A 27890-nucleotide genomic window follows, 5' to 3' on the forward strand; every position below is an offset into this window, starting at 1 on the left:
ATTAAAGTGACCTGAACTCAAGAGGAGGCAAACAGCATGCACAACACTCAGACAGTCCCAGTGACTAGGAAATGTCTTCCTAATCAGAAACAATCCCATCTGGGATTCCACATCACCAGCTGACACCTGAGGTCATGGAAATGTTTCTGTGATGTAAAAAATTGTTATGGTTGGGTAACTCCAGTAAGGATTCTGTTTCGAAAAAATCTGAAATAGAGAGCACAATCAATTACATATAACACTATAAGAAAGGGAAGAATCCACAAGCAGACCGCCTGGTTCCTTAACAACACCATGGACTTTTTGAACTTTGACTTTGAGGAGGATGAAGGTGAGAGTGTTGTATGTGTTTTGTTTAAAACAGCAATCACTAAACAAATGCCCTTAGAGCTTTAGCAGAAATCACAATTATCTGTGTATGTATAAGAGCCAAAAATGGAAAGCAGGGCATTGGTGTCTAGATGAAACTCTGAAGTATTCAGGGTTAAGTGAGTCCAGAAACCAACTCTCCTTCCCCACAGCAATCTTTTTCACAAAAAGAAACTAGGAAGTGATGCTCACATGTGCCAGGAATTATAAAGAATCTCAGGTTGATGAAACAGGCAACAACAGTGAGGCTGAGGTAGAAGAACCAACCACTAGTATCACCAAACACACTACCACAACAGAAAGGTTGTCTGGACTGGTAGGACTGGGAGGAGGGGGCAGAATTAGGGAAGAACATCTGTGCAAGGCTGGCACAGTAAAGCAATTGCCTCGGGCAGCAGATGCTATGTAGGGGCAGTGGCAGCTTCTCAGTCATTCCACCTAAGCCTTCTACCTGTTCGGTTTTGCCCCATGGCTTGTCTTGCATCCCTTCACTTGCCTGCTGCCATCTGGTCCAGTGAGGGGACAGTATTGCATCCCTAGTGTTGAAGCAGCATTCAGCTGCCCATCCAGCTGGCTTCTGAATATGGAACCGGGGAAGGAGGTCACTACCTTATCCTTTGGTGCAAAAATTATTGGGCCAACCCTGCTTGGGTGGTCCATTTCGCTTTTCAAAATAAGGGGTTGAGCCTAGATGGCTTTTTTTGGATCCTTTATTCTAGATTATTTCATTTCATTTACGAGCCATTCATCCATTCCCAGCACCCACCAAAATCTTTGATTGTAAGTCAAGACAGTTTTGAAGCCCAGTTCATTCTGAATTGTGGTTATCAATTTTGTTATTTATTATTATTATTATTTATTAAATTTGTATACTGCCCTCCATCTGTAGACCTCAGGGCAGTTCACAACTCAAAAACACAAGATAGAAACACAAAATACATAATACAAGAACAAGAAAGAAAGAAAAACAAACCAATAAACCCAACACACACCTGTCAATGGCCTTGACTAGCACTCTTTTTTCCACCCATATCGATACCTGAATGGCTGAACTGGGGATCATTCGTGTCAAGCTTAAATATTGAATAACACTCAAGAAGGTTGCAGAAGTGCAGCTCAGTAACCCAATAAGTGGAAGGAAGAGGTTGAACACCCGGTGCAAAAAAAGCGATTGAATAAAGAGTAACACATTTTTTTTCTTTCCTTCATTTGGCTGGACGAGGTATAGCAACAAATCCCTTGTACAGTTTGAGTTGTCTTAAGGGGCAGTTTTCCAAAGCCGTTTCTGCCTAATTGTAAAATAAATTATGAATTGGAGGTGAGAGAGGTGGAATCACATCTAATAGCATCTAGTTACAAATCTTGCTTCCAATGCCTGTGCAGAGTGGCATTCAAACCATTTCATCTTATTAGAGAACAGCACAATCCCCACCCCCAACCTCCAAAGCCTTCTCTGCCTGATACAAAACACAGCTGGCGTGTCTTCCAAGTTAGCAACACAAGAAAGAGATGAAAGCAGTTGTCATCATTTTAGGTGGTAGGGTCAACAAAATGTGGGGAGCCCAGTCACTGTAAGTGATTGTAGGTGTGAGAAATGACAAACACCAAGAAAGGAGGAGAACCTCATTTGAAATGAGCAACAGCAGACCCATTGCAAGGCGAACATCACAAGACAGCTAGTGGTGGACTTTTCTGGATCTCACAGCAGAAAGCAACCATCAACCTCTGACAGCTTTTGGGTGAGTGTCATGCACACTGGAGAGAAGGGCAAAGATCCATGGCTGGGGAAGGAGAGAGAAAGCTCTTTAAGGCGCTTGGGTTCATGAATGGCTTCACTGATGGGCAACGAGGGCTTCTTGTGTAGTATAATAGGCATAGCAAGGGGGCTTGTATTCCTATTGCAGAATGTGTGCAATTAATCTCATTCCAGATGAGTATGGCGAGATGTCAGAAGGCAGCACGTCTGCAGAGATCCTGTCTGTTACTGACACCACTGACAAAGAAGAGAAGTCAAGGGATGAAAATTCTGACACAGACCTTGAGATAGAAGGTGGACTGTTTAGTATCTTGTCTTCCAGCCAAACCTTCCCCCTCAGCCTCATAATAACCTTGTAAGATAGTAGTGACTTTGTTGAAGACACTCAGTAGTCATGGGCATGGGGGGGGGGAGTTGCCCCACCCAAATCAAGCAAATCAATAAAAATAAACTAACTGAGGTTCTGCCCCCCAACATAAATCTCGGCTACACCCATGTCAGTAGTTGTCTGTTTAAAAGTATGGGTTTTGTTGCTAAACAGAGGAATGCCTCTATAACCTTCATTCTGGTTCATTAAGGTAAAACAAGACATGGGTCAGCCACAGATATCAGTGTCGAAGTTATTTGACAATAGTAGGCCTTGTCAATCTTATTTAACCGAAGGCTAATGCGAGTTGCTAGCCACAATGGCTAAGCTCTTGCTCCACAGTCAAAAGCAGTAATGCTTCTGAATTCCATTTGCTGCAAGCCTAAGGGGGAATATTTTTCTGCTCAGATCCTGCTTGCTGGTTCCCCATAGACAGCTGGTTAGCCACTGTGAGAACAGGATGCTGGGCTAGATGGGCCATTGACCTGCTCTTCTTATGTTCTTAGTCTCAAAATGTTATATAGGAACCACAATCTAGTTCTATTTGCACTTACTTGTATGTGACTAGTAGCCCAGCCAGTGAATGTACAAAGACATCTGTATCAGGAAACCATCAAATAAAATGTGGACCAGCCATGTACAAGAATGTGCACCTACATCAACCCTGCAAATGGATTTTCTTTGTTGTATTGGTTTACCTGGTTGATATTGTCTTGAACACAAATAGGATTGATTTAACTATAGATGCAGTGCATATTGTAGTGCAGGCTTGGTATAACTGGAAGGATAGAGATATTTGTGATCTTATGATTCTTTCCTGGAATCAGCGTGAGTTTTGCACATTTGCAAGGCATAAGGGAGAATTTCAGAGGTGTTCAGTTGCCTAATATTTTAGGGGCCATCAATTTAAACCTTTCCTTAGCGACTGTGCTACTGAAGTCTAGGTCAGGGCACGTCTGTTTTTGTTGTAGTGATCACAGGGAAATGCTATGCCAATCAGACTGGTTTGTTTTTCCAGATGTTGACCGATCATTTGCAACCATAAAGGGTGCAGAACTCTACATAGAGGCTTGCAAGCTGGTAGGAGTGGTTCCTGTCTCGTACTTCATTCGTAACATGGAAGAACCCACCATGAACCTTAACCATCATGGGCTTGGACCCAAGGGAACGAAAGCCATTGCCATTGCTCTGGTTGTAAGTACTTCAAAATAATAGTCCACACTATTTCACATCACGTTGATAGGCTTTTTCCCAGTTTGGGGAGAAAGAAGATTATTCTTAAATGTAGGAAGAAAGAGGACACTGTCTTATCACTAGATCTGGTTAACCGTACTGCGTAAATGGCAACTTCCCTGTCCCCATATTTCCCCTTCACATTTGGAGCTTTAACCAGAATTGTAATTGTACTGACGTTCTTTGTTTACACGCTGCAACTTGGTCCCACACTGTTTTCCCCATCAGAATCACATTTCCCAGCTCCTGCTAGCCCTGCTAGGGGAAAGGCTGGTGCCTGTATTATTAATTTTGTAAACCTAAGAGGTTCTATTTACAACCAAGATGTAAACAAACAAAAAAACAAACAGCCTGTCTTCCTCCCATGGTAAATACTGCCTTCAGTGTGTGTGTGTGTGTGTGTGTGTGTGTGAGAGAGAGAGAGAGAGAGAGAGAGAGAGAGATTTTGATCAAAGAATTAAAAAAAGTAAAGAGACCCCTGACCATTAGGTCCAGTCGTGACTGACTCTGGGGTTGCGGCGCTCATCTCGCTTTATCGGCCGAGGGAGCCGGGGTTAAACAGGAAACTATCCCCTCTACACACACACACACACACACACACACACACAACTATCCCAATATAATTCATCTGTCTCCTGTTTGTAAATTCTCCCTCTCCCAAAGCTGTTTTTCATCTGGGAGTAAAGATCCCAAAGGTGTCCTAATCTGCTCCTCTGCTTAGCTGCTGTTTAAACTTTAAAAACAAAGCCCATTAGCTGCATTCATCCAATTAACGTTAGCTGCAGTGCTAACTGTCCTGGCTTACAGTTCTTTGTGGTTTTGTGATGTCAAGCTGCAAAAACTAATATTTTGGGCAAACAGAGAACTTTTTAAAAAGCCTTTTCTGTCAGTCAGTTCTGCTGATTTCCTGTAGTTCTCTATCCCTCTTTGCATTCTTTAGTCCAACACAACCATCACCCACTTAGAGCTAGAAGATAACTGGATTCTGGGCGAAGGAACCACATACCTGGTGCAGATGCTGCGGGAGAACTGCTACATCCAGGAGATGGTACCCAATCTTTCCCTGTATGGAGGGTGAAGGGAGTTCACTTACTTGATGAGTTCATTCTTTTTTTGGTATTGATTATTATTGCTATTATTGATGTGCAAAGTGTTTTACAACCTTTTTCTTGTTTATCTCTGGAAACTGTTCACTGGCCTTCTCATTTCACAATAATAGCTTACATGTTTTCAATGCATGAAGTCCCATGTTCAGCCCACAACCCTTCAGTTATATGTTCTCGGATACAAGGGCTAGGAAGGACTTAGGTCTGGAACCCTAGAAAACCATCAGAATCACAGTAGTGGATTGATCTATTGGCCAAACCTATTTGGTGTTTCGCAACTTTCTGACTAGTTGCAGGACCTTAGCCAGACCTAGCAGAGTAAACGCAGAATCCGCGGAAGCAATTGGCTACTTGGCTGCAGACAGGATAGACGAAGCAGGAACCAGGAACTTGTAGTTAGGTGTTTATTATATACAGTGGACTATTTACAGGAACAGAACACGGATCTTTTGCTAGCTCTCTCATACACGACTCACAACTCCTACACTGACACACAGAACTCTGAACCTCTGAACTACTGAACTAACACATTCCAGTTAGTAGGCCATTAATTATCACTCCCTTGAGAGAGCCTGACCAATCAGGGAGAGGTCTCCATGTCTCTGTTATCACCAGGCAGACTTACTTCTTCAAATTGCCTTCTGGCTGTCTGCCAAACCTTAATTGACTCTGTCTGAGTAGCTGCACGTACACAGTTTCCCAACATGATCAGCTTCAGGATTTGGGGAGTCCCTGAGCAAGAGATTGTTGATATACCTCCTTATCTGGTGGTGAGAGCCTGGAGACCATCCCAGGGCCCCCTGCAGAAATGCCATGTGCAGCAGAGCTAAGCCCCACATCAAATTATTTTGAAAGCTAAATTTAGCTTTCTAAAATATACGTATCATTGTCCATATCAGTATTGCCCGTAAGTAGCATCTTCACACAGTCTCTTGAGTTCCATGTGTAAGTTCATCCTTTGAATTCTGCATTAGCCCCTAGAATAACATCATACTCCGGGCCCATATTCACACAAATCTGAAAGGCGGCTTATCCATAGATGTGCATTGAAATTGTAAGGGGAGGAGAAAATTTCACATTTTTTTGCAGTCCTGTTTGTGAATACAACAAGTCAGGGCCCAAATACCCATGACTTTAAATAAATTAATGCAGTCAACATGCAGGTTGTTTCAAATGCAAATAGGATCTAGAAGGAGGGTATAGTATAGTAGGGAACTACAGAGTGTGGAGAGTATAAACTTTTCCCTTCTGCCAAGGTCTCACCAAAAGTGCTGCCCCCAACAAATACTCCCTGCTGCTTGCACCAGGAGAGAAGCTTGCATCATAAACAATGAAACCCCCCCCCCTCCTCGTGCAAACAGCAGGTGGGGATGAACTTTCACCTGGGCCAGTGCAGCAGGGTAAAGGTTAAGATCTCCTTCCACGCATCTTACTATTTCAATGCTGCTCTCTCCTGCTTCAGATGAAAAATATGCACATTAAATATGCATTTTAGGTGCAATTAACATTGACATACATATTTATACTTTCTCTCTGTATTTTATTTAATAATACATTTAAATGCATATTTTGAGATGTTCAAACTGCGGAGAAGTGCATCACAGCATTTGGAGAACAGAAACATCAGCTAAATATTGATCCTCACCAGAGGTGCCGAGTTCTGTACCACAATGGGGGGGGGGGACACCTTCATTGTGTGCAAGATTGGGGGGGGGGGCCTCAGCTCTATCCCCACATATGGGGGGCAGCTAAGCTGTCCTCAGCCCCAGAGAGCTGGCATCTGTGATCCTCACATGAATCTGAGCAGTGTATACCATTTCATTTTGTATCTTTGCAAAGGTCCGACTCCACTTTCCTCAATTTGGTGCCCTCCAGATGGTAATGCCAATCAGCCAGTATGGCCAGTGGTGCAATGACATCTGGATAGTACCATGTTGGGGGTAGGCTGGTCACATTCCTCAAACGCTTCTTTATTCAGAACAGCTTCATCCTTTTAAGATGTTCGTCTTCTTTCCTTGCCTTATTCCCCTCCCCCATGCATTCCAGAATATTTCAAATAATCATCTCAACACAGAAGGAGCTGAAGCTATCTGCAGGATGTTCTACAATAATATTTCAAATATCCGGGCTGTTCAGCTTTCAGGTACGATTTCTACCTCTATAGACACAAGTGGAATTACTCAGCAACACTGATATTTCTGAATACTGTACACAGGAACACATGGAAGTAGCCTTCCTCAACCTGAAGTCCTTCGGGTGTTCTGGACTGAAGCTCCTTTCATCCCTCCCTGACCACTGACCATGCTGGCTGGGGCTGATGAATGTTGAAGTCCAAAACCATTTGGAGGGCACCAACCTGGGGAGGGATATTAGACAACAAGGCTGGGAAGACCTGTGCCTGAATTCTTGGCTACTTCCAGTCAGATCAGGCTATACTGGGGCTAGAAGAAGAAGTGAACCTGCAGATTTTCATGTTTTTGTTATAAATGAGTGAGGGTCAAGTGGGACCTGCAACAAAATGTTGCAGTGTGGAGTGCTTCCTATTCATGATGCCAGCCAACCATACCGTTTTCTAAGGGCCTGTCCACATTTCAGCAGTATTTAGCTGTTAGTCCGCTTTTACCCCATTTCAATTAGACTGTAGTCCCGACCTGCACATATTTGAATTTGTATATGAGGAGCAATTTTGGTCTTTGCCGTTAATATCAGTAGAAGTTCCCTTTTGTCTCCACCTTCTAATGTTCTGATTCTATTATGTGTTTGTGAATGTGAACGCCATGCATTACATCTGAGTCATTCCAAAGTAGGAAGTCCGTAAGCCCTTTGGAGGGAGCCATGAATAGGGATGGGAAAAGGAGGGAAGGAAATGAGAGAAACAATCTTAAACCTCTGCTTTGTTCTGCATTGTTTTGACGTGTGACGTTTGTAATACACAATCCATGTCTGGGGAACACATCACACAAGTCAATCTCTACAAAGGAAGGCTGTGCATGCATTGCACTGAGCAACAAGTTCACATAAAGCTATGGTCAGTGCTTTTTTCCTGGGGGTACACAGGGATATGTTGAATGGTTTCTTTAAATGTAAAGGTTCATCATTGTTCCACCCGATGTGTATGTCTTTAATGGGCCAGAGCAAGGGCCAGAGCAAACTAACGAGACCCAGCTTTACAGCTGTGAAACATAGCAGGTGCTGCATTGTATTGATTAAGCTGTGTCAGCATTTGGGTGTAGTATATAAGGAGCAGCACCTAGCTCTGCCATTCACCCTGGGGGATGGGTTGGTGGTTGGGTCGTGTTTGTTTGTTAATGTATTTAGTGTAAAAGGAGTTTTTGTTTTTCTTATTAAAACCTTGTTTAAGTTATTTTTGAGTCCCTTTTTAATGCATGGTCTCCCCAGCAAGCTCTCTGCAGCGTTACTATACTGCAAAATAGCCAACAGGATAAGCACACACCCCTCAACATTTTTTAGAAAAGAAAAGAAAAAGCACTGCCTATAGTACATTTATCAGGAGGACTCCAGCTCCAAATGCGGCTGTTTCAGTCATGCACAAAGGATATATGTACTTTGCATGTGTTGTCTATGTGATTTTCCTACATGGAGGTGAGGTCAATGTAGGTAATTGACTCGTGTGAAACAACCCTCTGTTAGCATCCTCTTTTCCTCTTCAGGAAACAACTTTAGGGAAGAGACAGCATTATATTTTTCGGAATCATTAATGGTGAGTAACATGTGAGCTGGGGAAACTCTGGGAGTCTGTGCAAAAGGCAGTAAGTGAAAGGTTATGATGCCCCCTTCAAAGTGAGGGATGGCAATGACCTGAGGCAGCGGGAAGAGAAGCTACTTCATGCCTTGTCTGCTCAAAATCGTTCTCGCCAACCTTTGTTTATTCATGCAGCAGGTGGGAGATGGGATAGAAAAACTGCGGTCTGTAGAAAAGTACGAGCAGGCGAATGGCAGGAAGGGAGGAGCCCCTCACTCCGCCCACCTAGTGGTCACCTGATTTTCTTTCGTTTTAAAATTGTCATAAGGAAGCCTAATGGAACTGCTTCTCATGTTTAATTTAGCCCTGAGAGGAAATGTGGGTTGCCAGAAAGGTGCTGTGGTAAGAGGTACCATTATATTCCATGCACTGGAGGACTGGGGAGGGAGAATCAGAGAATAAGAGACCAGAAGAAAAGAGGACGGGGAATATTTTCTTTCATGCTATATCGACAATGTACTCAGTACTGTGAGTAAAAAGGAAGAAATAGCAGCACACTGTGTTGAGCACAATTTGTTTCAGTCACACACACACACACACACACACACATTCTCCACTACAGGGAATGAATTCCTTCATGCTTGTTGACTTCCTCTTGGGTGAAATATTATTGCTGCTGAACTTTCTGTTGTTTTTTGGGGGGGTGGGTTTCTTTATGGGTCACTGTATTGAAATTTTGAAATGTTGAAATCTTAATCAGAAGCAGACTTTGGGTTAAGGTGTGCATTGAACCAGACACTGAGAGTATGCCAACTTATAAAAATACCTGCCGTGATGCTTCAGAATACCAGTTGCTTGAAACCGCAGGAGGAGATTGTTCTTGCGCTCAAATCCTTCTTGTGACTTTCCCACAAGCATCTGAGAACAGGACACTGAACTATATGGGACAGTGGCATGATCTATCAGGCTCTTATTTATGTTCTTTTGTCATCACTGTCAGTATCTTGGTGGACTAGGTTGATGCGCACCACAAATGGGTGTTTATGTGCACGACAAGCAATGATCATTAGATACTACAAATTAGGAAAACGGGATGTCTCAGTCCAGTGCTTGGTCTGAAGGCTGCAACTGAGCTCATAGGTCTGTGCACCATTTCTCTCTACAGGTCAATTACAGAGTGATAGAGCTGGACCTCAGCCACAATGAGTTTGCTGACAAGGGAGGAGAGCAGCTGGGACAGATGCTGGGTAACCCGTCTTCATTATTTCTACATGGCTACAAGTGGGACCAAAGAGTTATGTGCTCCCTGCTTCCACAAGCAGGAAGAAGTTCCAAGAGGCAACACTACCTGTTTGGTTTCCTTTTGGAGGAGAGACAGACCCTCCAAGTGTCCCTATTTTCCAGGGACATCCCTGATTTACAGAAGCCATCCCGGTTTCTGATTTGATCCAGGAATGTCCTGCCTTTCCTTAGGATAACCCTATTTCCATTGGAGAAATGTTGGAGGGTATGGAGAGATCGCTGGAGTCTTCTGCTGCTTTTGTAACAGTTGGCTTATTTGCAAATATATAAATATAGCACAGGTGGAAACTAGCACATTAAGCATTCTTAGCAGGCAGCAGATCCACTAACCCATTCATCATTTATTCTGCAAGAAGCCTATTGTGCAATGGCTCCTTCTGAAGCAGTGCATTGGTAAATTTATCATAACCATTTGTTTAAAATGGAAGAATTAAAGAAGACTTTGGGAAAGCTAATATAGCATTCATTTTAATGTTGGTACTCTGCCTTCCAAATACAGTATGATTCCTGACAATTTATAATATCTCTTGACTGTGTAATCCTAGTTTCTCCCTTGCAAAACTAGTTCCCAACACCCATAACAAATTACAGTTTCCAGGATTTCTTGGGGGAAGCCAGGTGCTTTCAGTGCTTAAGATGTATGGCGGACTGCCAAAACAAAGAAAGCTAATCAGAAGGAGTTTTTTGTGTAAAGACTGCAAGCTCGCTTCAGTTCTTATACTGAAAACAATTTTTTCGGCTCATAATGTGCTCAGAGACATTCTGCATCATTTGTTAACTGGCTCAGGTTGATAAATCTTTGAGTTCTAATTTTAAAAAACTTGGAGTGTGTCTGACAAACCTGAAGTCTGCTAACTCCTACTCTGGAGGCAGAAATGCAAAATAAATAAGCAGCCTCATCATTTCATGGATTTGAGACCATGTTGTGGCCAGGAAGCATTCCATAGGCGCCAAGTCTAGCACCCACAATGCGGGGCTCTGACGCGACTTCCGGTTACTTGAGGCCTCATGAGACCTCTGACGAGACTTCTGGTGGAAACCGGAAGTTGCTTTTGGAGGTCTTGCAAGGTCTTGGATGTAATCTCTAAGGCCTCGGAAGAGCCGCTGACCTGCCGACCCAAGTTGCTTTTGGAGGTCTTGGAAGGTCTCGGATGTAATCTCTAAGGCCTCGGAAGAGCCGCTGACCTGCCGACCCAAAGTGACATCATGACGTCACGTTACATTACAGGTGCCATTGGACACCTATAACCTGGGGCCCAAGTCAGTGCCTCTGAGGCATTCAGTTTACTTCTGGAATAGTGGATAGCTTTGCCCTTCCCTATTGTGGCAGGAAAAAAAGGCTGGCCTCACCATGAAAATTCAAGCAGTAGTTACCAAGGGTGGCCCTGTCAACTTGCTGTAGTCTTCTTTCTATCAGATATACAGTGGTACCTCGGGTTACAGATGCTTCAGCTTACAGACGCTTCAGGTTACAGATTCTGCTAACCCAGCAATAGTACCTCGGGTTAAGAACTTTACTTCAGGATGAGAACAGAAATTGTGTGGTGGCAGCGGCAGGCCCCGTTAGCTAAAGTGGTACCTCCGGTTAAGAACAGTTTCAGGCTAAGATCGGACCTCCAGAACGAATTAAGTTCTTAACCCGAGGTACCACTGTACGACAGACCGTATTTTTTGCTCTATAAGACTCACTTTTTCCCTCCTAAAAAGTAAGGGGAAATGTGTGTGCGTCTTATGGAGCGAATGCAGGCTGCGCAGCTATCCCAGAAGCCACAACAGCAAGAGGGATTGCTGCTTTCACTGTGCAGCGATCCCTCTTGCTGTAATGGCTTCTGAAATTCAGAATATATTTTTTCGTGTTTTCCTCCTCCAAAAACTAGGTGCGTCTTGTGGTCTGGTGCATCTTATAGAGCGAAAAATACGGTAATTTTGTTTTTTCACTTATTGGACAAATAAGCTTCTAATACTCTTCCTGGGAATAACACCCCAAACTTTTAGAGCATTTCCATTACACACAAACAACACACATTTTTTGGTGTTAAAATGGATGTCAGATATGTGATTTCTAACCAGATAAGAGTTTCCTTGAAATTAGTCTGGAGCTTACCCCCTTAGCAGAAATAGCATTTTCACAGAACCAATTCAGCATTGTTAATGTTATTAATCCAGCATGAAGGTCAGCGGATGCCTGCAAGAGGCAGATAAATCCATCATTATGATGAGAGCCAAAGGGGGTGGTGGATAGATAGCTTGATATGCTTATGCCTCCGTCAAAATCTGGCTTGGAAACGAAGGCTTGCTTCTAAAAAAAGGATGCGCCATCCCATCCCAGCAGCTGTGATGTGGTGCCCTCCACATGTTGCTGAATTCCAACTCCCAGCAGCCCCAGCCACTACGGTGGGAGTTGTAATCCAGCAACATCTGAGGGACACCAAATTGGCGACTTCTGTGAACCAAGAGGGAAAGCTTCTGGGAATGTGTAGGAATCCAACTGTTTTCTCAGATCTCTTTCCACCACAGCTCCGCAGAGGCACAATTGGGTCCCAGAATTAGAATCACCTTGGAAACTCTTGACTGATTATGTTTCAGTGTATCTGTGTGTGTGTCTGTGTGTGTCTGTGTGTGTGTGTGTTTGTACGGTATACACACACACACACACACACACATACATACACCCACATAGTGGTACCTCTGGATGCGAACGGGGTCTGTTCCGGAGCCCCGTTTACATCCTGAAGCAAACGCAACCCGCGTCTGCGCATCCGCACGTGCGCAGGTCACGATTCGCCACTTCTGTGCATGAACGTGATGCCATTTTGAGCACCTGTGCATGCTTGAGCAGTGAAGCCTGGAAGTAACACGCTCCCGAAAATGCTTAACCTGAAGCTACTTCAACCCGAGGTATGACTGTACTGGTTGCCCCTTAGAAGTCTGGCTTTAGAAGTCTGCCCCTTCAGAAGGTTGCCCCTTAGAAGTCTGGCCACATCCTTGGGAAAGAACCGTCACTGTTAACAACTGTATGTCATGACTGTATCATTGCTGCTGAGGCATTTGCAGGGAGTGGGGAAGGCAGAAGGTTGAAGGGGCAGGAAGGTTTTATTGTGAAAGGCAAAGAAAAAACCCTCAGCCACTTCATATTTAATGGCAAGAACACCCTCCCCCAACAAAAAAAATATTGTGAAAAGCAAAGAAAAGCCCTCAGCCATTTCATATTTAATATCAAGAACCGACCTGCCCCCAAATATGAACCCCACCACCCCTGAAATGTAGAAAAATCCCGGGGCCGTCCTAATTATGTCAATGCGAGTCTGGGATCATCACAGACCCAACTCCAGAGAGCCATTTATCTTCACCCACCCCAATCTTTTGCATCCTCAGCAAGTTTTTTTCTTTTCTTTTTTTCTTTCTCCTCAGCCAACAATGAATCGCTGGAGGTTCTGAACCTGAGTTGGAATCACCTGCGCATGAAGGGGGCTGTAGCCCTGAGTGCAGGCCTCAGGGTAAGACTCCGTTGGGCCTCCCCCTCGCGGATGCTGGGGAGAGGATCCCGGGAGCAAGGCGAGGCTGGAGACCAATTCAGGAATAATGCCTGAACAGGGCCGGCGTGTGGGGATGAAGAGGCAATGGTGGAAAGAGCCCTGTGGTGATTAAGAGCAGCAAACAGGGTGCCCTTGCTGCTCAAAGTACCTTTTACTGCTCCATCTCATAGATGGTTTGGGAGAGTGCTGTTGCCCTCAGGTCCCTCTTTCTGGTTTCCATGGGCATCTCCTTAACCGCTGTGAGAATAGGATGCCGGAGTAGACGCACTATTGGCTTCATCCAGCAGGCTTGTCTTATGCTCAGTGTGGCAGCAAAATGGGCACGCATAGGGAGTTGGCACATGTGCTTTTTTCCTGGGGGGACGCAGGGGTACGCATACCTCTAAATATTTTGTGAATCTAACGGGAGAAGAAACTAAAAATGTTAAAATTTTTAGTTTCTTCTCTAGCACGGTGAATTGTCAGTTCCATTGAATAGCACATTGATTGGTCAGTTTCGTTGTTACCACCTCCTATGGCAGCTTCATTTCCTGTCATGATGTTTCCTGAGTCTCAGACGGAAGTGAGCGTTTAATGTGTGAAGTAGTGTGGAATGTGGATGTGTGTTGTTTTGCTGATGAAAGTTTGGCCTCATTGAGGGGCAGTATTTCAATACGAGTCGGAAAATAATTGTGAGCTGTCAGCTGTGTAATATGAGACAATGCATGTTCTTCGTACTTTTGTCCATTTACTGTATTTATTTTTCCCGGTTTGAACTATAAAATAGCAATTCACTTGAGTCAAAATGAGAGTACCCTTAAACATTTTTTTTTTTGGGGGGGGGAGCACCTGGTAAAGCAGTACCATATCCACACCATCCAACTTTTTCAGATAAAAAACCGGGATGAGCGACATTCAGGACGCACTCCTGGGCAAGTTACGTGACCTGTGTGACTATCTCGCCCAAAAAAAGCTTTCTTTTTTTTGGGGGGGGGGACAAGGTAGTGTGTGATATCGTGGCACCCAAAAGGGCCACTGTAGTCTTGCTTAAAAAAACAGGACCCCCCTTTTTTTCTGGGACACACTGTGGGTATGCCGTACCTACCTTGCTGCACACTCCAGCTGAGGCCCCTCTAAGTCAACCCACATTCCAAAGTCCAAATTGGGCACTATTATTTATTATTTTCAAACACTTTTATATCCCACCAGTTTATATTTTAGAAGATTTCAAAGCAATGTACAGAAGTGATTTTTTTTAAAGCATAGCTAAAACCACAACCCACGAGCTTGGAATATAAACTAGCCCTGTGAGGAAAATTTTGGCTGGTGGGTTATAAGCTGGCACAATTGCCTGGCACCGCTAAAAGGATTAAAAATAATAATAAAATCACTGGTGTTTGGGCAGGCACCAAGAGGAAATCAAGTTACTTTATTGTTTGGTGGTGCTATTAAGGGTACAAGCTAGATACCATTATGCGAAAACTGGCACTGAAGGAGCAGACACGATTCTGTGACTTGCAGCTGATCCTAAAGGAATTTTGGAAGAGCCATTCACATTGTAATAAACTGGACTTTAACCATCAGAGAGCTTTACAGTGCCATCCTCAGCATGTCTTCTTGGAAGTAAGCCCCTCAGTTGGTACCCATCTGTCTCGGGAGACAATGGAGGAGTGTGCCTTGCTGGGGGGAAAGGTGTGTAAAGTCAAACCTTTGGGAGTTACAGCGCCTGCTGTGGCTGTAGGTAGTGATATGGGAGAGACATGGTTTGTTGCAGCTGGGCAGATGAAGGTGTCCGTTTGCACTCCCTTGGCGTTCCTTGTCTCTGTGCTCCTCCCGAAGAGTTCTATTTTTATTATTTCTGTTATGTCTCCAGAACTGGTTCCAGGGTGATTTACAGGGTTAAAAAGAACATATACATGAAACCACAAATAAACGTTAATTTCTCCTCTCTCTTTCTCTTTCTGGAGGCCAATGGAGCATTGAAGGTACTGGACCTTTCATGGAACGGTTTTGGGAATGAGGGTGCTCTGGCCCTTGGGGAAGCCCTCAAGGTCAACAATGTGCTAAATGAGCTGGACATCAGTAGCAACCATATCAACAATGAAGGGACGTTAAAGTTGTGCAAGGGGTTAGAAGTTAATGGTACCCTTAGAATCCTGAAGGTAGGATTTTATTTTCTGAGCTGGTTTGGAGCTTGGCAGCATATGGTATATGAATGATGTTTTGTTTTTGTAAATTGTTTATTCAAAAATATTTCTAAACCACTTAATTTTTTTAAAAAAAAAGTCTAAGTGTTCAACCACCCTACAAGTGAACTTAAAGAAACTAGAACAATATCATAAAAGCAGAAGTCAAATGGTACAAAGTCCAGCCTATTGATCAGGGAAAGCCAGCAGAGAAAGATACGTCTTTACAAGATGTTGGGAGCAAATAATTGATGATGCTTCAGGTATAGCTGAAGGAAGGGCATTCCAAACTGGAGGAAACGTGTTAAACCGAAAGGTTTTCGTTGTTGTTGTTTGTTAGCGGAAAGGCTATGTCTACATCTACAGTTCTCTAATCAGGCAGACATGAAATTAAAAATGAGAAACTCAGTGGAAAAAGTAAAGAAGAAATATCATGATTAATAAATCACACACCATTAAGAAGGGCAACATGCCACATAAAACTTAGGTTATAACTTACATTAAGTGACTGATTTTTGATTAAGTGAGAAATGTAGAGACAAACATATGATGAATATGCCAAAGGGAGTTCACAACCTATCTGAGACACTACCAAATGTCTTCTGTTGTTTTTGAATTCTCTCTTCCTCCACAGTAAGTGTGGCTGAAGAACCAAGCCGTACCCCCCCACCCACGTTATAATGGTAGTGAATAGGATTTGCCCTGACTAAATTATTATTGTTCACTTTAAATATCTGTTTATTTTTACTGTTATGATGTAGTAGATATAATCAGGACAATTTATTTATTTATGAATGCACTTTCATAAAAATATATAGCAAAGTGCAAAATATAAGAATAAAATCAACAAAAACATCAATAAATATAAATACAGTACATACTGATTTGTTAAAATTTTCAGGCAGTCCAATGTGCCACTGCTGCTCCCACCTCCCAGTCAGCACACCATGGATGGCAATAGATAAGCAGTGCGTTCCACTGCCCTTAGTCCTGTCACTATAATTCCCATTTCTCAGATCAAGAACTGAGGTAAAGCGTTTATGTATTGCCACACAATATCCATGTCAGAACTGGAACCATCCCCGACCTTTCAACTCAGTTCTTTAACCTTAGGACTACTGATGGTGCATTCCTTTCAAGCAAGTGAAATCTTTCCTGTCTTCAGATCATCTCTGATTTCTTTTCCTTATAGATGTCCCACAATCCCATTACAGTAGAAGGCGCCATTGCTCTCGTCTCATGTGTCAGAAAGAACACAAGCACCAAAATGGAAGAAATCAATATTTCGGTAAGAGGATGCTAAGGGAGAGTTCAGTAGCCCTCATAATTCATAATGCTGAAATCCTGCCTAGGCACAAATGCAGACAATTCCAGCAAGAAAGAAGAGCGTGAGGCATCTGAAGAAACTGGTGTGGCTGCATAAGGAGCTTACAGATGAGCTGAGATTTAAGAAGGGCATCTATTAAAAAATGGAAGAAAGGGGAAATCATGAAGGAGGAGTATACACGAGTAGCCAACAGTTGCAGGGAAACGGTCAGGTGGGCCAAAGCTCAGAATGAACTCAGGCTTGCAAGAGAGGTTAAAAATAATTTTAAAAGGTTTCTTCACCTATGTTTGAAGCAAGAGGAAGAGCAAGCAAGTAGTAGGTCCTCTGCATGGAGAAGACGGAGAAATGCTAGGAGGTGACAGAGATAAGGCGGAACTCCTCACCACCTACTTTGCCTCTATGTTCACCCAAGAGGAAAGTGCCCAGTCTGGTGATAACAGAATAAACAATGCAAGGAGGCAGCAGCAGCCCAAGATAGGAAAATAGGTAGTAAGGGAACACCTAGCTACTTTAAAAGAATTCAGATCTCCAGGGCCTGGTGAGCTGCACCGAAAAGTACCAAAGGAGCTTGTGGATGTAATCTCAGAGCCTCTGTGTATAATCTTTGAGAATTCTTGGGGAACAGGTGAGGTCACTGCAGACTAAGGGCAGGTAAATGTTGTCCCCATCTTCACAAAGGAGGGGAAAGAAGACCCAGGTGACTACCAACAAGTGAGCTTGACATCAATACCAGGAAAGGTCTTGGAACAGATAATTAAACAGTCAGTCTGTGAGCACTTAGAAAAGGATGCAGTGATTACTAACACCCAGCATGGCTTTCTCAAAAACAAGTCATGATAGACAAATCTCATTTCTTTTTTGATAGAGTTACCAACTTGATGGATCAGGGGAATGCTGTGGACATAGTGTATGTTGATTTCAGTAAGGCTTTTAACCAAGTCCCCCATGATATTCTTCTGGGAAAGTTGGTACAATGTTGGTTGGATGAGATAACTGTTAGATGGATTTGTAACTGGTTGGCTGACCAAACCCAAAGAGTGCTCACTAAGGTTCTTTGTCATCCTGGAAAAGTGACAAATGAGAAGCCACAGGGTGTTGTCCTGGGTTCAATCCATTTTCCATTTGTGCTGCATCTTTTTAGATTATAAACCTGAGGACAGGGGCTGTTTTTAGTGACTGGCAAATCACACTGGAGGCCTTTTTTGGATAAATAGCAGTGTGTGTGTGTGTGTGTGTGTGTGTAAATAGCAAAGTAAACAAAAAGTTAGAAGGGGGCAGAATCAATTATGCAAAATAAGAGCATTTGTTCTATTCATAGAATTCAATTTTTGGATTGCCTGGGCCCCAAATTTTGATTGAGATGGATTGCACAACGTACTCTCAGCCTATCCCCTGGACATTGAAACCAACCAGACAGGCTCCAGGATTGTCATCCCATTGTAACCGATTACAGTGGAACCTCAGTTGTTGAACGTAATGCGTTCCAGAAGCCTATTTGGCTTCTGAAACATTCGAAACTGAGGCTCAATGGGGCAGCCAGCAAGCCCCATTGAGAAAAAAGAGAAGCCATTCAGCTTCCGTTTAAAAATGGAACCATTCACTTTCGGTTCGTTGGAGTTTGGGAGCCGAAACATTTGGCTTCTGAGACGTTTGGCTTCCAATGTTCCACTGTATATGGAAATGGGATCTAGCCTGTCTGCCCTAAATCCAATCTGCTCTGCTTTAGAATGTGCTGGTGAATGAAGGCTTCATCAGGTTGCTGGATGTAGTCTGTGACATACGGCCTGAACTAGATGTTGTCTATGGAGGGGTTGGAGGCCACGTTGCCCATAAGATTCCACCACGGCCAGATGCAATGAAGCTGATTCAGGTGAGGTCCTCTTCTCGCATTTTTGTCATGTCAAAGAGAGAGAGAGAGTTTGCTTCTCTCTGGGTAGCAGCGGAGAACCCGTGGCATTCCAACAATGATTAGGCTCCCATCAAATGGAGTTCAGTAACTGACAGGCCACAGGTTTCCAATTCCTTTCTTAGTGGCCTTGCTGCACAGTCAGGCTTTTCAAACAGTGCATCCACCACTGGTTATTTACAGACTGCACATCTTATCTCAAGACTGCACTTGTACTACAGGAACACTGCATTACTGGAGAGAGCACACCCCTTAAAAGCCATGCTTTTGCTGCTCATCAAAATGAGGTTACTTAGGGTTGCCCTACGTCTGGTAAATCCCGGACATGTTCTCTTTTGGGGGGCCAACATGCCCATCCATGGGGAATTTTTACATTTTAAAGGAAATGTACAGGGGTTTTCATTTGTTTTTGGCACGGGTGCAAGCCACGGCTGCTGTCACCCCGAGCTTGCTTCCCTCATCTCTCCTCTGGAGCAATGTTATGAAGTGTGTAGTTTGCATGCAAGCTTGCAGTTCTGACATGTAACCTGATTCTCAGTTCTAGGGAATTTTTGATGTTGGAACCTGGATGTACTCAAGAGTTGGGCACCCCAAAAATTAACAGACAACAGAGATACATCAAAAGGGATTCGGCTTATTGTCTCAAAAAAGAGAATTAGCACTAAAATATTGTTAAACGTCAGAAAACAGCACACTTACACTAGCCTTGGTTTAAAGGTAAAGGTAAAGGGACCCCTGACCATTAGGTCCAGTCTGCGACTCTGGAGTTGCAGCGCTCATCTCACTTTATTGGCCGAGGGAGCTGGTGTACAGCTTCCGGGTCATGTGGCCAGTATGACTAAGACACTTCTGACGAACCAGAGCAGCGCACGGAAACGCCATTTACCTTCCTGCTGGAGTGGTACCTATTTATCTACTTGCACTTTGATGTGCTTTCGAACTGCTAGGTTGGCAGGAGCAGGGACCGAGGAATGGGAGCTCACCCTGTTGCGGGGATTCGAACGGCCAACCTTCTGATCGGCAAGTCCTAGGCTCTGTGGTTTAACCCACAGTGCCACCCGCGTCCCTTAACCTTGTTTTAGAAGAGTTTAAAACCAAAATGCCTTTTCGACATAACCTTTCACTGCCCAGAGTGGCTGCAGCAACCCAGTCAGATGGGTGGAATGCAAGTAATAAAAATACTATTATTAAAGGTACAAGAGACCTTTAATAATAATCTGGCCATGCTACACATAAACCAGCTTCCTAGTCGACTCCTGTTTTCAAAAGCATGCATTCTCTACAAGACTCAGTAGATGGTGCTATTGAATGGGAAAATAACATTACAGTACTTCTGGAGAGAAAGCAATTACTCTCCAACCTGACCTACCGTAATCCGTAAGGGTGGCATACTCCAGGGGTTAGGGACTACAACTCCCATCATCTCTGATCATTGACCACACTGGCTGAGCCTGATGGGAGTCCATCAGCTTTGGGAGGGTACCACATTGGCTATCACTCCCCTACATTTTGAGGGCATAAACTGCTGTGCTGAGACAGAGGTTCACAGGAGCCAATATAAGAGTCTCCTCCTAGCAATATGAAGACCCAGGCCTGGAGTCAGCCCAAATCTTCTTTCCACAATTCTGAAATATAAACACCCTAAAATTAGTTGCATTGTCTTCAATAGTGCTTGCTCCCAAGTAAATGTGCATTGGGCTGCAGGCTAAATTGCATGTGGCAGTGTATCAAGTTGCGAGAGACCTCTTCCAGTATCTTTTGATTTTGCAATTTATTACCAGGCCTTTTGAGTCGATAGCAAACATTTCAATAATAAATCCCATGGTGATAAAATAATCCAAGAGAATAAAAAAGCGCAAAAAATAATCTTAACTTCTTCCTCAGCAATGACATATTTATAAAAATCAACACTGTTCTTAACTGCTTAAAAGAGAAAATAGAACTGGCCTAATGAACATCTCTGGGGAGGGTATTCCATTAAGTGAGTGCCACAACTAAGAATCATGTACTAATCTTAGGGCCCATCCATACCATCCGAAATACCATTTAATGCCTTGAATATTCCTGCAATGGGCAGGTTTAAGTAAATGGATGATATTTTCAGTTAATAAAGAGCACCCAATAACATATTTGTGTTGTAAATGCTTAAAGATAAACAGGAAGGAAGCAAAAGAATAAGCAGAATCGCTTCAAGAGTGGTTCTATCTAGTGGTTTTGAGCAGCAGAAAATGTAGCCTCTGCATCAGAAGTCCAAGATGTAGATATAATCTGAATATATAAGAAAAACAGTAAATGCTATCCAGGGGAGAGGGATCCGACTTGTGGTCTCACATAGGTTTCTTCTATTTTCTATTCCTAGAACTATTTAGATGAACACAAGTTGAGGCTCTGGGACTTCTTTAGGAATATGGACAAATATGGCAACATGAAGATTCCCGTGGCGGAGTTTCGGAGAACCATGATGCTGGTATGTCCCAGAGGCCGACTATACTAGAATTTTTTTTTTTTTTTTTTTTTTTTGTTGAATGTGAATTTTAATTTTAAAGAGATTTGATTGGTTTAAATTATCACGGATTCTCTCAAAGACCCCTGGGTCTTGCAAGTTCACTGGGGTGTCTGCAATATTGGCTGGGAGGACTTCAGCCCTTTCCCGGAACTGCAGTTCCCATGTTTTCCATTGTTGGAAAGTGAAACAATCAAGCAAGTATGGAAGTAATTTAAACGTTTAGTGTAGACAGATGAAAACAAGACTTATTTTCTCACATTGGTACATCTCTAGCTACTCCAAGTACCTACCACAAACCCTGTGGTTTATTGTTACAATATTTCATTTTCATCCCCGTAAGTATTGCTGGTACAGAGAAGCAGATGGGAAGAGAGACAACTGGCTCATCAAACAGTCAGGAAAAGCTGTGACATTTGTTGGCAGGGGTCGTGGCTGTTTAGAGAACGAGACGAGTTGCAGAGATTGAGCCATCTGAACACATAACTCAAACAAATCAGTGTGGATGCGCTGAAACATTATCGGCCAAAATCTAGATGTGAGATTGGCAATGGGCAGGGGCGGGTGCTGAAATTAAAATTCAGAATTGGACATAAATATTGGAAGTGGTGAGCGAGGGTCATGAGAGTTGGGTTTTCCACCTTGTGTTTCAGGCCAGGAGTGCCAGCTTGGCTCCCGGGGCCGTGGGTGCCATGCAGTGTGCATGGCCATGGCACCGAAATTTGTGGGTTCCCAGCCCCTTAATTTTGTGGGTGCTTGGGCATCCGGGGCCCAGGGAGTTGGCACCTATGTTTCCGGCAGTTTGAGGTGTATTATTATAAACAGGATGTGTTTAGAGATGTTGAGTTAGGAGGAGTCAGCAGGCTCTGTCTGTTGCATGGTCCCTTTCTCAGCAGATAAGACAGGGAGGTGGGCACTATTACCTTACAGCCACCCAACAGAGGAAGGAATATATCAGGAGGGCGGAACTTCTGTCCCTCCAGATGTTACTCGACTCCAGCTCTGGCAAAGCCAGTGGCCAGGCATGACGGCAGCTGTAGTCCATGCACATCTGAAGGGTCACAGGTTCCCCATCTCTGGAATATGTAACTGTACTCCATTTCAATAATGTTATTCTTCTTGTATCACAAGCAAAAAAAGATCCCCTTGGACCGCGTACAGGTTGTGGAGCTGGTGCGTAAGCTAGACCAAAGCAGGACGGGGTACGTGGACTACAGGTGAGTAAACGGTAGCCAGATTTGGCCTGTTACTCTATTCTCTTCTCAATTTCTGGTTTTCCGTCAAGAGGTCAAATAGATCTCTCAACCAGGCCGCAGGTCTGCATTTTCCTATGGCATGACTTCCAAAATTGTTCACCTTTTACAAATCTGCTTGGAAAAGGGTGCACACACTGACCTCCATGGCGTTCTTTTGAGTTAGGAGGAGTCAACAGGCTCTGTCTGGACAACAAGGAGGGAGCCAGTATAGCTTCTCTAGGGAGGGAATTCCAAAGTCTGGGAGCAGCCACTGAGAAGGTCTGAAGGTGCTAAGGCTTGGACCTTGATGGTCTCTAAGGGGTGGAACGCGGGTGGCGCTGTGGGTTAAACCACAGAGCCTAGGACTTGCCGATCAGAAGGTTGGCGGTTCGAATCCCCGGGACGGGGTGAGCTCCCGTTGCTCGGTCCCTGCTCCTGCCAACCTAGCAGTTCGAAAGCATGTCAAAGTGTAAGTAGATAAATAGGTACCGCTCCAGCGGGAAGGTAAACAGCGTTTCCGTGCACTGCTCTGGTCCGCCAGAAGCGGCTTAGTCATGCTGGCCACATGACCCGGAAGCTGTCTAAGGACAAACGCCAGCTCCCTCGGCCAATAAAGCGAAATGAGCGCTGCAACCCCAGAGTCAGTCACGACTGGACCTATGGTCAGGGCTCTCTTTACCTTTACCTTTAAGGGGTGGGCAATCTTGTATGCTTCTTCCTTGTTCTTTCCTTTGTAAATTCAGTCTCTTCGTTGTTGTTGTTGGTGGTGTTAAAATTATTACCTTCCCTTCTGTAGCATGTCCCAGGATTGGTTACAACAATTTTAAATGTCAGAATTAAAAACAGTTAATATACTGCCTTTGGCCTCAACGCTTCCTAAGAGCCTGAATGTAGATTCATTTCTAAAGTGATAATAGAACTGTTTTAGTGATAATGCTATATGCTAAGGTTTCCCAAACTTGGGCCTCTAGCTGTTTTTGGACTACAGTTCCCATCATTCCTGACCACTGGTCCTGCTAGCTAGGGATGATAGGAGTTGTAGTCCAAAAACAGCTGGAGAACCCTGCTATCGGGTTTATTGTTTGGACAGCTCGCAACTTAATGGCCAGCGCATATTGCTTCCAGCCTCTGGCAGGCTGGTTATGTGCCTTCAGCATCATGTGCAGGACTGAGCCTTCGGCACACAGCCACACAGGGGGTAATTATGTGCCCGAAGCCGATTTCTACATGTGATGCGGTGGATAGATCTGACTGTTGGGTTTGAAAGCAGCATATGCAAAAATACTCTTGTTTGTTCTGTGCCCAGCGCTAAGTTCTTTTCAAAGGTCTGTTGGGGGATGAGGGAGAAAAAATCAGGTATGCATCCCATATCGCGTGAGCAAAAGGTAGCTTGTACAAGGCTCTGTTCTCCAATTTTGGGCAATTTCTCCCTCCCACTGCAGCCCTATATGACATAGCTCACCATGTTTGGTAGGCCCCCCGGCCTCCTGAGATGCTTTTCAGGGGGTAAAGGGAGCAGCATGGGGTGGAGGTGGAGAGAGTGGAAGTGAAATGAAAGATCCATTGTGCAACATTCTGCTTGTGCAACACTGGATAGAACTCTCAGTAAACTTTCTTTTTTCAAAAAACAAATCCTCACTGTTTTTTTCCTTCGCCTTTCAAATTAGTAATTATAAAGTTGAGGAGCCAGAAAAGAAGCCTGAGGAGGTGGAAGAGGAAGAAGGCTAATCAGGTCCAGGAGTGAGGTCAGCCAGTGAAGGATGGAAGGATAAGTTGTGTCAGGAAGCTAAGAAACATGTCCTGTGGGCTGAGGGAGATGTACTGGAAGTGGGGAAATAATCAAAAGTCTTGACTTTAGATCGTAAAATATACTGAAATATCAACTGATTTCCAAAAGAAAGAAATACAGAATCTAAAATATTCTAGGGAAAACACCGTACAACCCCCCCAAGCAGTGCATTTATGATTATTATTATCTTTACATTCCCATGTGGAACTGTATGTGTCATGGTCACCAATTAGACATTCCTGTCATGATTCTTCCACCTAGGCTCATGCCATTTTGCGAAATCCATTTCTTTTCAGACATCATCATCTAATATGCTTTATATTTATAGTGTGGCAGAAGCAGTTTTAGTGCTTTCTAGATCAGGAGATGAAAAGCCTCCAGGTGTTGACAGACTCCAGTTCCCATCAGCCCCAGCCAGCATTGTCAATGGTCAGAGATGGTGGGAGTTGTAGTCCATCGGGAGTGCGCTGGTTCCCCATCTCTGCTTGAAACAAAGACACATTTTTGCTGTTTCTGAAGCAAGCTCTTTTAAAAATTAGTCTGGCAAGTGATGAATAACACACACACTTCTCCCATTGTGTGATTTGTTTGTATTTCAACCCTTCAGCAGCCATGCACTTTTCTGCCATACAGCTCTGATGTGGAAGTAAATCCATATTGACAGTCAAATGGAATCTACACCCATTAAAAACCCGCTGCGAAATGTTTATTAATTTTTTTTTGAAAAATATATTGAATTTGCCATAGCTCACCATCACCATCTAGTGTCACATTTGTATAGTGCACTTTACAATACAGCTGAGGCCTGAGAATGGGCAATGCTGGGCTTGGTAGACATATAGTCTGACTTGGCATAAGGCAGGCACTGATGTACTTATGCTCCTAAATATTTGTATTCATTAAGATAGTATGCATAATTGTAGACTAAAAGCGAAAACGTTAAGATACTTCAAATTGCTGTGATTTAAGGATGAAGAGTAAGCGTAAAAGTTCCAATCAGTCTGCCTTCCTTGCACACTGAGTTCCTGTTTCTTTCAGAAGAGTGAATTTTAGCAGGTACAATATTTGCTTTACCTGCATAAATTTCCACTCCTACATGACTATGGGCTGTTTGTCCCACCGCTTTCCCCTGGAAAAACCCACACTTTAGTGCTGAATCGGAACAAATGGCAACCGGGTTTTTTGCAGATTGCCCATTTGTTCCGATTTAGCACTAAAGAGGGAGTTTCTGGTGGGAAGTGGTGAGGCAAAGGCAAAACCCATGCTCAGAACCATGCTTTCTAGACACAGGACAGGCAGAAGTGGGGATAAGCCCTAAGAAAGATTTGGAGGTTGTCTTTTGTGCTTCAGATTACTCCAGTCAGCACATTTTGAGGCATGCCTGTGGGATCTGGACAAATTTCTCAAAACAGCTGAGGCTTCCTAAGGAATTTTGCTCTTCTTCAAGAGCTGAGATCCTTCTCTTGCTTCACTGCGTGACAAAGGAGATTAGCTGTATTGCAAATTGCAAGGCACTGTTGTTTTGCAAAGTAGCAACACTGGGCTGTGTGATCTGCAGTGCCTCCCTTCTCAGTATTTTGCAGGAGGAATTATCATAATGTTAAGTTTGCACAAATAAAGCGGATTAAAGTGCTCTGTTAAAGTGCAACAAATCCCCCTCTTTAAAAAAAAAACCCACACCACCGACTTTTTGTAGTTTTGAAAGAAACAGAAATACATGGAAAACTCTGAAATGAATGAATGGTTCATTACAAGATGTACAAACACTCCACAACAGTATTAGGATGAATGCAGAATGAATGCTCATTGTCATATAACCACCCTGTAAACAAAGCAGAGGAAATGTGCAATAAAGACCAAACATAGTCTAACCACCTTGTAAGCTTTGTGTAAGCAAATCAGGTTGAAATGCTGCATAAACAGGTCATCTGGATGAGCCCTTAGCTAGAGATACAGAGAACCGTTGAGCGGCTGGGTCACCATGTCAAAAGTTTAAAGGTGAGTAAACTGAGTTCAGGGATGCGGGTGGCGCTGTGGGTTAAACCACAGAGCCTAGGGCTTGCTGATCAGAAGGTCGGCGGTTCGGGGTGAGCTGCCATTGCTCGGTCCCTGCTCCTGCCAACCTAGCAGTTCGAAAGCACATCAAGGGCAAGTAGATAAATAGGTACCGCTCTGGTGGGAAGGTAAACGGCGTTTCTGTGTGCTGCTCTGATTCGCCAGAAGTGGCTTAGTCATGCTGGCCACATGACCCGGAAGCTGTACGCCAGCTCCCTCGGCCAATAAAGCGAGATGAGTGCCGCAACCCCAGAGTCGGTCACGACTGGACCCAATGGTCAGGGGTCCTTTAAACTGAGTTCATGCGAGGCTGTTTTAGAGGAGCCCAAGATGCTTCTTGTGCACATCCAGCCTTTAGATGAGGTTTACCATAGTTTTCCGTGTATAAGACAATTTTTTTGTTATAAAATAATGTTAGAAATTGGGGGTCATCTTATACACTTATAGTACGGGGGGGGGCAGTGATTGGTTGCAGCCGTGAGCAGGAGATTGTCAGCAGCGATTTGGCGGGTGCTTGGTGGCTGTCGCAAGGGCTGCTGTCGATTGGCTGCTGCTGTGGCAAGTGGGCGGGTGATTGGTGGCTGTGACAAAGCCTGTTGATGATTGGCTGCCACTGTGGCAACTGGGCAAGTGGTTTTTGGCAAGCACCCACCCACACAAAAAGCTGAACAACTCTGGGCAATCTCCCCCCATTTTCTTAATTTGGAGTCCCCCAAAATAGGGGTCGTCTTATACATGGGAAAATATGGTAATTCTTGACAGAATGATCAAGTTCCATAGCAGTAGTTAATCCAGTAAAAGGCAGGTCTGTAACAGATATATGATTCTGTGATTCTATGAAATTTGTGCAACCATTTCTTTCTTAATACAGGGTACTTTGAATCTCACAATTGCCTCTCTTCAGGAATATGATATTATACAAGTTTGATAATAAGAAATGTGGCACACTGATAGTTCACAGTCTTTGAGTAGGCTAAGGCAAAAGAAGTCTTAAATCATTGAAAATATTTTTATTCGGTGGGTTGGGGGGATGCAAATGCAAAATAAGCTCAGGCATATAAGAAAATACACACCAAAATAGCATGCTGACTTAGCTAAAACTCTGACTTAGCTAGAGGATGAAAAATGCTTTGTCAGGACTAGATAATAAGTTTCCATAGTTATAAAAGAAGTTGCTGTTCCGTTTGCAGGTTGGCTTCTTAATCGCAGAGAACAAAGCGAGCCCAGGAGGACTGTATATTGTACTTATTTCAAACATCTGAATTGGCTCTTGGTTTCCCGGGTTCAAGGATGACGATCCAATCAAAGGGCTGTTCTTTCTTTAAAGGCTTTATCCAGCAGCCTCTGTAGATGGAGAGAAAGAAGGGCAGGAGCGGAATAAAATTGATGCATTGGCTAACTCTCCTGGGAAACCGAACTTCTTTTAAAATCCTAATACGAAATGTTATGTGCAGCAGACTGCATTATTCCTCTGTTCTGTACAGTGCCTAGCATCCTGTTTGTTTGCACATGTAAAAGCATTCTCTAAAAGCTTTCGC

The 27890-nt window shown here is 43.7% G+C and overlaps 1 protein-coding gene across 3 annotated transcripts; it reads left to right on the forward strand.

Annotated features, from left to right (window-relative positions):
- Nucleotides 1–13: 13 nt before the first annotated feature.
- Nucleotides 14–27751, forward strand: LRRC74A (leucine rich repeat containing 74A). Of its 3 annotated transcripts, XR_014513124.1 has the most exons (16): nt 35–331; nt 2300–2419; nt 3511–3686; nt 4666–4773; nt 6878–6974; nt 8503–8552; nt 9700–9781; nt 13248–13333; nt 15319–15513; nt 16730–16825; nt 18591–18734; nt 21130–21237; nt 22405–22490; nt 24176–24253; nt 26221–26295; nt 27543–27751. XR_014513124.1 is itself a non-coding variant. In XM_083448534.1 (15 exons), exons 1-14 carry the CDS (start codon nt 295–297, stop codon nt 24234–24236), a joined length of 1446 nt encoding a protein of 481 aa, XP_083304660.1. In that variant the 5' UTR covers nt 34–294; the 3' UTR covers nt 24237–24253; nt 27543–27751. The 3 variants fall into 3 exon arrangements, 2 of the variants coding, with proteins under 2 accessions (XP_083304659.1, XP_083304660.1); XM_083448534.1 differs by lacking the exon at nt 26221–26295 and having other exon boundaries at nt 34–331; XM_083448533.1 differs by lacking the exons at nt 26221–26295; nt 27543–27751 and having other exon boundaries at nt 14–331; nt 24176–26007.
- The last annotated feature ends 139 nt before the right edge of the window (nt 27752–27890 follow it).

This window comes from Podarcis tiliguerta (assembly GCF_965153285.1).
Source record: "Podarcis tiliguerta genome assembly, chromosome: 1".
NCBI classification, from domain to species: Eukaryota; Metazoa; Chordata; class Lepidosauria; order Squamata; family Lacertidae; genus Podarcis; species Podarcis tiliguerta.